At 40.0% G+C, this 11,612-nt stretch overlaps 1 protein-coding gene across 2 annotated transcripts in view; it reads right to left on the minus strand.

Moving 5' to 3' along the window:
• Positions 1-6: 6 nt before the first annotated feature.
• gab2 (GRB2-associated binding protein 2) overlaps positions 7-11,612 on the minus strand; it is a 31,456-nt gene continuing 19,850 nt past the window's right edge. The window contains exons 3-10 of one of the 2 annotated variants that reach the window (XM_005735945.1): positions 5,822-6,050; positions 2,318-2,844; positions 1,648-1,745; positions 1,191-1,467; positions 974-1,064; positions 775-877; positions 520-639; positions 7-443 (exon numbers count right to left, since the gene is read on the minus strand). In XM_005735945.1, the coding sequence (XP_005736002.1) occupies positions 300-443; positions 520-639; positions 775-877; positions 974-1,064; positions 1,191-1,467; positions 1,648-1,745; positions 2,318-2,844; positions 5,822-6,050 (1,589 nt within the window). In that variant the 3' untranslated portion in view covers positions 7-299. Of the gene's footprint in view, positions 444-519; positions 643-774; positions 878-973; positions 1,065-1,190; positions 1,468-1,647; positions 1,746-2,317; positions 2,845-5,821; positions 6,051-11,612 lie in introns of both variants that reach the window. The other variant, XM_005735944.1, reaches the window with a different exon arrangement.

Here is an 11,612-nt window from a genome sequence, read left to right on the forward strand (position 1 = left end):
AAGAATTAAACTCTTTAAGGTTCTCAATTCAGCAGGAAAACCTGGTAACACTATCTTGGAGGACTACGATTATACATCTGTGATCAAGGATGTCTCCCTTTTGCAACGCTTTTGTCAACTTTTTGGGGAAATGCTGTAATGGAACCTGTTAGAGGGTGAAAAGAAGTGTCACCGCAATGAGAATAAGAAAACCGCTCGTTGTACTAGAGTTTAATCTATTTTAATTGACTCCCTGAATAAAATGATAAACCTGCATAATAGGGACACTTTAAGGCTTGTTTTTGATGTATAGGTCAGTGTCAGGACTTGACCCCCTTGGCAGGTTCAGTAGACTGTCGCACATCAGTCCATTCCTGCATTGTGTTTTGCAGAGCTTGAGTCTTTTCCTTGTCGACTTGGACATAATCCACCTTCTCGTCCGATGTCACAGAGGACGTAGAGGGCTGTGGAACAATAAATAAAGTTTAATTGCATATGAAATGAGAAAAGTTAATTTAGTCTATAAAATCCTCTGCTTACTTTTCTGTGTGGGTTGGGTGTCCCAGGCTGGAATTCCAGTGCTAGGTAGTCCACGTTGCCACACTTCCTAGGGGCTGGGCTGCTGGTGCCACTCATGGCTGGGGAGGTAGACGCTGGGTTCTGCTAATGTAATAGGAGGGAGGTTTCACTCACACAGTATGCAGTGAGTTAGCAGTGCATACAAATAAGTGGATCGTTAAAACAAAGAACACAATGTACTCTCCCCAGTCTCCCCATCCAGCTACCTGGACCTACCATAGCCACATAATTTTCTTCACTGTCTGCAGAGTCGGTGCTGGTGATGCTTTGTGTAGAGATGGGTCTACAGTGCTGGGAGGATGTGCAGTTCATAGCAGGCCTAAAGAAACATAAGAGGGGAAAAAAATCTGTACTGCCTGCTATGTAATGATTCTTAACTGTGTGTGTGTGTGGAATGCACTGATATAAGACTCACATGGGTCGCGTCCAGGACATAGTGACTGGACTCTTAAATGGCAGCTCATCAATGATCCCGTTGTTCTTCAAATCAAGAGGTGTTGGCTTTGCTGCAGAAAAACAAGAACAGATGTTATTAACAAATATCATGGTCTTCAACAATTTACACCAGAGTTTAGAGCTGATTTGAAGCATGCTCTTAGTGAGAAGTGAGAAGCTAAGTGTCAAAATCTCACATTTTCTGTCAGGTTTGAGGTCGCGATAGATAGGCGGTGGTGTAACATCACTGAGACGACTGGGCCTGTGGCACAAGGAGGCACTGCTCGCCTTACGGGCAGGTAAAGTTGCAGAGAATCCTGGGAAATCAAAGTGATGTGGCCCTGGGCTCATAGGAATGTAGATATTCTTAGGACTGTCAGCCTGGCAAGCGCTGAGTGGTGAGGAGCCAGGATTCATGGGCACGTAGTTGTCATCTGAATTGCCGCTGTCTGAGCGAGTAAGTGGTGTCTGTCTCTGCCATCAAAAGAGACATGGGGCAAATGACTCTCACAATCTCCCTGGACTTGCAGGAAAACTGTAGCACTCAGTTGGAATAAATATAGAAGTATTTCCTTTTCTATCTCTGCAGTTTATGATTGACTGCTGACAGGATCTATCTGAGGAGACAGTGCAGTTCAAGGGAGAGTTACTCACCAGGTAAGAGCTGAATCCATCATTGACTGACTCCATAGACTGGCCTGAGTGGTTGAAATGGATGAAACGATGTTGATTGTTAGTTTCAAAGGAGGATCCTGTGGAGAAGGGTGAAGGAAATGATCAATATTTACCACTGTCAGAAATTTTGAAAGGGAAAATGCTGCCCAAGTGTAAAAGTAACATTCCATGCCTACATGACTTAAATACTGTATAACAATCCCTGCTATAGAGATCAATTTATATGTAGGAAGGACCTTTTTAACATTTAAAAAAAGTGGTCCCACATTAGCTCTTGTTTCTACCTATATGATGGCTAAGGATGGACTTTGCAAAGTAATAACCACAGCAAGCTAAAAAACCATGCATTGTGTCTACAGAAGCTTTTTTCACATGGCAGAAAAAAGCCTGGAATGAAAAATTCTGGAGCAGGCAGTATGGCTTGAATTTCATTAGCATCTCAACAGGACAGAGTTTGCCAGACTGGGACGCTTGTTTCTGCTTAGTTGCTAACTTTAAATCACCAAAGTGAAAAGCAGAAGAATATAGAAAGAGTCAGTGAAAGAGAAGCAGGTGAGTGATGCAAAAAGTGTTTGCTATTTGTCAAAAACAGAGAAGAAGTGAAAACGTATTAGCAAAGCAGTCATAGCAATAATTATTTCCTGCGTACCTCTGTGCAGTCTGATGTTCTCGACAGCAGGGAGAGTATTTCTGCGTGGGATGACTGACACTGCAGACATTACCTCTTCATTCTGGCTCCCTACTGACTGAGGACTCCCCCACTGACCCTCAGACCCTTGACTGGGTTTAGGGGGTCTGGGAGGAGGATTATATGAGGATTCAGAGCTAGAGGGTGTCAAGGCGTTGTGATTTTTATCAAATGTCCTGGGGATCTGATAGAAGGAGCCAGGTGGTGTAGGCAGATCATAGTTATCAGGCAAGCGTTCATTGCTGTGCATTGTGGCAAGGGCATTGCAAGGCGTTTTGAAAGTGTAGACCTCCTCATTCTCAAGCTCAGGATCACCTAGACCACTGTGAGCTGGCGCCTCCGAGCTGTAACCCCTTGGAAGAACGTAGCAGGCCTCCTGGGTCGAGTCATCGTGCACTGGCAACTGGTGTTTTCCTGGCTTGGGAAGGCTGTAAAAGCCATGCAGCTGTGCACTCTTGCTTCGTGTGGACTGGGAGAAACTGGCACTTCTGCAGCACAGAGAGGATACACACAAACACACAAACTTTTATTCTGGAAACCTTCTTGCTGCTTTTCTTTTATCTACCTTTATTTTTCTCATGCCGTGAATTAAGTACTGCGCCAGCCTATCTAAACAAAAATGAACCATCATCTCTTCTATTACAGTGTTTACTGTCACTTTAGCGTAATCACCAAAATAGCCACTAGATGGTACCATGGCACTACAGAGGGAACTTTACCTTGATAAGCATTAAGCACACAATTAAAGAACAATATACTTGATATCCAGTTAATGATACCTATGGAGCTAAAATACCTTATTTAGTGATTTAGTTATTTTTTAGATGGCTCAATGAACAATACAAGTATTGTATCCAATGCCACAGGCAACGTTTTTGCCTCTAATGCCTGGGGGACTGGCTTTTTTGAATTCGGTATTTTTAATCATTCTTTGAAAAGCTTCTTTATTTTTATGTTTTCAGCATTGACAAAAGAGGGTTTCCCTGTCAAGGGAGGGGGAGGGGGAACTCTATGACTTTCCCAGAGTTTCTCAGTCTCGGTCAGGCACCCTAGGGACATGCCTCATTTAGTCTGGCTCCTTTGAAGGGCTTGACCTTGAGAGAAAACCAAAGCAACGCTGCTCCTTAGAAATTTTGGTCTAGTTAGTGGAGCAATGCAACTGAAAGTTATCCTCAGTTAGTTGTTTCTCTATGTAAGCTGAGGAGGCTGTGTGCAAATATGCAATTTAAATTGCAGGCTTCTAATGGTTACATGAACTCTTTATTGTAATAAGAGATAATGCATTAATGCCACACCATTAATATTGACATAACATTTTGCTCTCTCTAATCTAATTTCTTTTTCATGTCAAATAACACACTTTGTTCCATCAATTCTTCTTCTTCTGTCTCCTGTGGATTTTCATCATCAATCAATAATTTTGCTCATTGCTCTGTATTCCATCATTGTGGCTGATTTGTGGGCTTTTTACGCAGATTAATTCTAGTCAGACCCATGGAGTTTCATTCTGACATGAATCATACCCTGCCACCAGATGCCTGTCTTAATTAGCACAATCGTGAAACAGAAGCTAGCAACATAAATATCTGCATAAAGCTGATGAGATGGATTGTGAGGTTTGATTTCCTGGGTTTTGCAGAGGTCCAATGCAGCAGATTTATGTGCAAATCGTGTGGCTGAGAGGGCAGTTCTTCCCTGGGTGAGTTTAAACCTATAGGAGTGATGAATTGCTGCCTCAACCTCATTGATCATCTACTGTGCCGGCTATCTGCCGAATGGCATCATTATTAAAGCTGACTTTTGATTCTTAAAAAACAGGCACGAAGGCGGTAGAAAGCAAGGTGCATGCTGATGCAAAACACAGGAGCGCATTTAATATAAATGCCTGGTCCCTTTTATTCTCCTGCTCAGCATATAGCTGACACAAGCATTTATGTACCTACTTCTAGTTACCCCACATGTATTCACACCTCTGCATTTGTTCACATTTTGCTTTACAACTACAAAGCTAGGGCATTATCACATGTTACAAAGTCATATAAAGTCTAGCACGCTGTGGTATTTTTTAGATACACATGTACTGAATTTAATTTAAGGCAAGCAACATGTTTCAAAAAAGGTTGAAATAGAGCAACAAGAGACTGTAAATGCATAACGTGGAAAAAAATACTCCTAGTGGAACAACTACTTTGTTTAATTAATAACAGGACATCCTAGAGTGGCTGAGACTTACGCAAGTGCAGATGGTGAGGGTCTGCTCCTATAAGAAAGGCCTTATGGGCAAATCGCTCAGCATTTTAAAAATAATGGTTCTTAATTTAATGTTGTCAAAAATGTGGAGATCAGGATCTATGATGCATATTATTAAAAAGGATTCAGAGAATTATGACAAATGTCTATTAGACACACATTAATCTGTAATGGAAATCCCTGAATAGCACTTTGCAAGAGGATTTTAAGTGAATGCATTTTATCACTACACTTGCAAGTATATGTTAAACCATGAAAAGAAAAAATAAATCAATACGACAATACAACCAACAGCAGGCTCTGGTTGCAAAAAATGGCCTGCCTGCAGTCCAGACCTGCAAACCCACTGAAACATTTGGCACATCATGAAATGAAAAAAATGCAACAAAGAAAGCTGAAATCTGTTGAGCAGCTGAATCCTCTATCAGCCTAGAGTCGGAACATTTTCTGCTTTCAAAAACTGCAGCAATTGTTCTCTTCAGTGTTTACAGACAGTTAAAAGAAAAGATGATGCAGTACTCTGGCAAATATATCCATGTACCAATTTTTTTTAGATGTGGTGCATGCAATGAAATTAAAATTCGGCAAAGATCAAAAAGAAATTCAAATGTATCACTTTCAACATTTGGCAATTTGTCTTTGTAGTACTTTCAATGAAACACTTGATTAAAGAAATTTGCAACTCATTGCATTCAATGTTTGTCATTTTTCAAATGACTGATTAAGATAATTAAACACAAGTTGGGTCATGGCTGGATCTTGTTTAGAGCCCTTTTGCATTAATCTGACAAAATACTTTCATTTTTATAGTATTTGCTACACCGAATAAACAAAAAGATCCAACATCTGATTGTTTATTCTAATAATTATCAGCACAGCAAACCAAATGTTCATACCATGTTACAAAATGCAATCCATTATACCTTTTCTCATTTTCAAATTGGATCTAATTTCAGTGAATAATGAAAACCTTCTTTGTTTATACTTTCCACAATGCTTCATCATATGCGCTTCCACAGCACATGCGGCACTCACACTGACACACACACACACACACACACACACACACGGTGACATCACAATTCTCAACCCTAAAATGTTACTTCTAACCCTCAGAGGCTTCTAAGCTGAGGAAACGCTGTAAACCTGTACGTTGACCTGCATTAACGGAAAACAGGAAACTGACACAGGACGCCTGAAGGTCATGACCTTTACCGTGCACTTTCTGTCTTCCTGCTAATGCACTGGTGGAGGAGGAGGTAGTCCTGGGGCGCACTGTTGGACATGGAGTTATGGTGTGTGTGGCGCACAGGCACATCAAATGTGAAGAGCACTGGCTGGCTGGAATGGACGGGGGCAGAGGACTTGCGTTCTCCGGTCAAAGGAGCCATTGAGCCGGTGACATCTGCTCCAACAGAACGGGGCATATGGTGTAACCTGCCATCTGCAGAGAGGAGACATTGGGATAATTGATTATTTCACTTAGGTTAGTTTTCTGTAGAAGTGATATGTTACATAGTATTATGCTTTAGAAATTATGAGCTTAGTAATCATCCCTTACACATTTCACTTCTGCTGTCAAAGTCTTTGTACTAAAAGGTGAAAGGGTTCTAGGTCTTCAGATGACCTAGTCTTGTAGTTAGGTGCAATCAGTCTAAACTCAAATCAATAGAGAACAGGGATTTATCTCCAGGGAAGACAGAAAATCGTATCCTCTTGCTTTTTGGGATGCAGTTGAACAGCACATGATCCAAGTTATCCTTTTTGACCAAGGTCAATGTGCCTGTTTTTTATTTTTATGGAGCCACCTACTGTTTTGCACAGTGGGACTATGTGAACAACATGATCTCACAATCTTATTGCTTCTGTGTGACATTCCTGATATTTTCCACTGAAAGACTATAAAGAAAAGACAAATCTGAGATGGGGATGCTGGAAATAGACTGGGCAGAAAGCCAAAATGAGGAGGTGCACACTGAGCAGAAGGAGTAGTGAGTAGGCAGCCCACTGAAACATCGACCTATGGTGCATTGTGCAACACTAGCTGATAGGCGAAAGAGGAAAAAAAATCTCAGCTACTGCTGACAGTAATCTCTTTCTTTCACTGTACAGTAAATGAAAGATTTTGCATAAGCAAGAATCTTTGAAGCTTAAAAAAAGAAAATACTATCTGACAACAGTCTTGAACCAAAACATATAAACGAGGACAAAAAGAAAACCTTTCCCTTTTTAGAAGCAGGAGGGAGTGTAAAATCAACTTTTCCGTCAGACAAATGACTAGTATTGCTTTTCACTTTTTCGTTGAATTTGTCTGTCCACTGTGACTCCCCTTAATCGTTATCAGGCCTTTACAAAGCAAGCTATGGGTCAAACTGCCCTTTAAGAAGAAGGCAATGTTCTGTGAGTCATAATATGTGCTGAGAAACAGATACAAATGTGGTGTGTGAGCATGTGTGTATGCATGTTGGACAGTTGGAGGGTGGGGGTTTTCTGGAGTCCAATTTGCTGAATGAGGTCACATCCATGCCTGAGGGGGAAAAAGGGCTATGCTATGAGGACTCCAAGCTAGTGGACACAAGCGAGATGCCCAGGCCCACAGCAACACAGGCGGGGACTCTCCCCAGTGATCCTCAATTACACCATTGTTCTGAGCAATTCCATTCTCCCTAGGCTGGTTAGGCATCATCTCCTTTCTCCACAAAAAGCTTTGTAAAAGCTTTCATCCAGTGCGGTGAGTACTAGGCCCATGAATATGGGTAGATATATTGATCTGTTGTCGAAAAATAGCCCCCGCCCCGCGCACCAGAGCGGAGAGATGCAATGAAAAAAAACAGAAGAAGGCTTGATGACTTTGATCCTGCGGAGAGAACAAAACTTCAACTAAAGAGTAACATGAGACAGCTGCACAAGATAATGTTTTTCTCTATGTTCTAAAAGATTTTTGATTAACTGCACATATCACTGTCAGAATCAGAACAACATGAAGGATGACTGCTTCAGTGTGCTGATGGAACAGCCTATATGGCTCATCACTGACACTAATGGACCTAATGATGTATGTTGCCACTGGAAAGCAATTCCAGCAACACAGAACAAAGCCGCAAAACAGAAACAGAGAGAAGAGCAGAAAATAAAAACACTCATGTGTCCCCACAGATGCTACAAATTTTCGCTACACTAGTTAATGTACTGGGACGCTCAAAGTAAGGTGGAAAAATGCTTATTATTTACCGTTATTATCGTATAAATAACAATACCACAGCTTAAAAAGTAAGCCAATAAAACTAAGAGGAAGGAGTCAAATAAAATAAGAGGTTAGTAGTGATTTTTGTTTCTTTTTTTCTTCGGTTTTTAGTTTTGAGGCTGATTTCATTACCCAAAACGGTTTCTTTTCACTAAATTCAAACTGACGCACCAACATCAAAGGCAGTTTAAAAAGACAAAGAGTTCTTTCCATGCTTGAAACAAATATCAGACCATCAACAGCAATGCATTGAAGGACCCTTTTGGTCGGTGAATGACACATTGCTTTGCTGGGTCAAAGAGCTCCTAAGTTCATGAGCAATTTTCCAATTATGTTCTATAATACATCACCTACTGTCTCATTGAGTCTGTGGCCATAATCTAATATAAGCTGGCTGCTGCTCAGAGGGCCAAAATTAGAACCATGCTGGATCACTCATGACAAGAAGGTCTTTGTAGAGTGCTCATTTCCTCCCAGTCCAACCAGAATAAGACATAGACATATGATAATTTAATATGAAATTAGAAATAAAAATAGAAAGTACCACTGACCTATTGAATTGAAATATACAGGAAGCAGCTGAATTTTTCATCAGCATTGCAAGTGAAACCCTTAAATACTGCATAAAAGATAATGATTTAAGGTACACTCTAAACACATGCCTTGAATGTAAGTACTTCAAAACCATTATTTCCTTAATGGTTTTTGTCAGAGATTGCACTTAACAATACCATCTTGTGGCTCAAACAGCTGCAGTAAGTACTGCACATTAACCTCAGATACATCAAGAGTGTACACAAAGGCCTGGCAGTGGTCTTGGTTTTGGTGGTGGTGCTGATGATTTTGGGGGTTGTTGTGTGTGTCTGAGTGCGAGACACAATAAGGTGACACAATATGTCTGACGTCTGCGTGCCCTTGAAAAGGAGACCACTACTTTTGGACGTTCATCTGAAAATGTATTCATTACATGAGCACTAAACTGTTTCTACAGTGCTGAACATAGCTACATTATTTGTTGTCCAAATCTGCTTGGCAGTCTATAAAAAAAGCACTGTGTCCCAGTGGGCTACATACTGGGTCCATTTGGACGTGTGGTTGCTGAGGGTATGGGACGTTTCCATGACAGTGATATAAATGGATGAAGAAGAAACTAGGCTGCTGCTGACATGGGTAACATCAGCAGTGAAGAGAGATGTTTGCATGGCATTCTTACTCTGCTAGAGCAAGGTTTCCCTTGAAAAGAGTTCACAAGAGTATTATGCAGACTAAACACGCAGGAGCTGATCACGTTACCCCCCGTGCCCACTCAATACCATGTGAGCGTCACCATCTGACCCCACAGTAACATCAGTTTCCCCTCAAAACACTGCACTCATCAATCAATTAAATGGCTTGTGCTATTCTGGGCCTCTGTATTATAGCGTCTGGCTAAATTATAAAACTTAAAATAATTTTAAATGTCATGATCCACTTCTATAAGGTGATGGATTGATATAAAAAGAAATAAATAGATATAAATAGACTGTAAATAAAAGATAGACATGACCACTGGGATTTTGGATTCCTCTTTCAAAACCTTGAGTTTGGCATTTTAATTGTTAACATTTCTTTTTAAACCAAACACCAAAGGAGGGCTATGGATCTACATGAGCCATGGAGAGCACTGCATACAGCAGTATCTTATAAATCACAAGGTAGCAAAGCTCTAATTTATATCCTACCATATTCAATTTTACCTTAAAAATATAAAATATTAACATCATGCCGCATCAATTAAGACATAAGACAGGCAAACTGAGATGAGCAGGCGGGTTACTTTTTCATAGACTTCTATGGAACTGAATTTCTTTTTACAACCATAAGGAGTCGCCCCAAAGCTTTTAACATAAATGCACATTTAGGGGTCCAACTTATAAAGAGTGCGTACATTACCCCTGTCCCTAGTCATCTTAAAAACTTGTTACATCCATTTTTAACAAGTATATATGTACTATCTACTGTTAGATCTAATAATTCTTGCTTTACAGCATAGAAAATGGATACACTTGGAAATATCATTTTTTCCATGAGGTCTCCATTTGTACTGTCCACAAGTTTCTCTAAAATTAAACTTGTAAATCAACAGTCACATGGTGCTAATGAAGAATTGCAAGGTAGAAGGGGCAAAAGGAAACGGTCAGACACTAATACAGGATGAACATAACTTGTTCTGATTTTCTGCTTAAAAAAAACATATACCTAATAAATGCGTGTGTCACTTTTTCCTAATTGCTGTTTAGAAAAAGTGTAGGCATGAGAGTTATGCAGCTTCTACTAAGCAAGGTTTGAGCAGAATATCAGTGCAGCAAAGATTGCACTGTGGCTCATGTGATTACTCTGATTCATCTATGCATTTGAATTAATTTGTAAAATGATACTCCTTTAGTAGTAGCTTGCCGCCACTGTTTCTATAAACGCGCACATCATCCCTTCTGTTTTATTTGAACGTATTTTGATTTTATAAGGACAAGAAAATGCAAAGATTATCTTGGTTTCATAACTTTCACTACGGCTTTCAGTTTGCTGCAATAAGTTAAATTCCTGTCTTGAAAGGGCGCTCGACGTCTTGCCATTTCCTCCCACAGCATAACTGACTTTTCACGTTTTTTTTTTTTTTTTCTTCGGTCAATGTGAAAAAAAAAAAAAAAAACAATGACCAATTTTTTTTTAAATCTTTATATCTTTAAGCAGGTTCCTAGTACAAAATCTGTTCCTTTATTTATGAATGATCAAATGGGGAAGTTTCGAGTAGATCACAATATTCCCTCGACAGTAACAGTTCCATGATTTTTTTCAAAACTGGCCACATCCCTCCATTCATCCATTTTAATGCCTCTACAATTCAGGCTGCTGCATTTACAGTTATAAATAGATTTTTTTCATTTCATGGCTGCTAACATGATCCATCAAAAAACAAAAAACAATGGGTCCTATCATGTAAAAGATGGACCAAAGAAAGAAAAAAAAAAATCACCCCTAACTGGAGATTATCCTTGTCTCTGAGTTCAAACAGCCAGCCCAGAGCAGAACAAAGCCCATGATTGACGAGACGATGTTCCATTCATTAGATTGTGCTCGGGGGTGGGTCTCCCCGGGTGCAGGCACACGCCACACACCCAGCCATCAGCATCTGATAACAACAACACTCATCAACAGATTCTAAGAACAAGAAAAACATACAATTTGGGATGTGTCTATGTAAGGAAATCGGTTTCAAAATTACTTTTTAGTAATCCTCACTTTTGTCTAGTTAACAACAAATTGGTGTTGGACATCAATACTTGTTCAAAATGAAAATATTAACTGTAACATGCTTGCAAATGAAAACAACCACTAAAAGTGAACATGATTCTTTCTTTATGCATCTTTGAACATCCTAAAGCTGCTGAAATTCTTTATTTTACAAACAGAAAAGTCAACCCCTCTTCTATAACAATTTTGATGACGAGTGTGTACAATACATTCTCAAGTCTCTGGTTTTCAGAAATGCTGCCACTGATATTGTGGTTTGCATGGCATTGGCAGCAACAGAAACCTGTCCTCAGACTGCTCTTTGGCAGCAGAAACCTGACCTTCCAGAGCCATGGAGTCTCATTGTTTCAACAAAAATCAATGCAGATGAAGGGCACTTTGGGAGGGGAGAAGGCAGAAATGCATTTAGAGATTGTAAGACATGAAACAGGGACTATGAAATATGGTTTGCATAATATTTAAGCATATATA

The sequence above is a fragment of the Pundamilia nyererei genome, unplaced genomic scaffold (assembly GCF_000239375.1).
Source record: "Pundamilia nyererei isolate P.nyererei 1_Seehausen unplaced genomic scaffold, PunNye1.0 scaffold00066, whole genome shotgun sequence".
NCBI lineage: Eukaryota > Metazoa > Chordata > Actinopteri > Cichliformes > Cichlidae > Pundamilia > Pundamilia nyererei.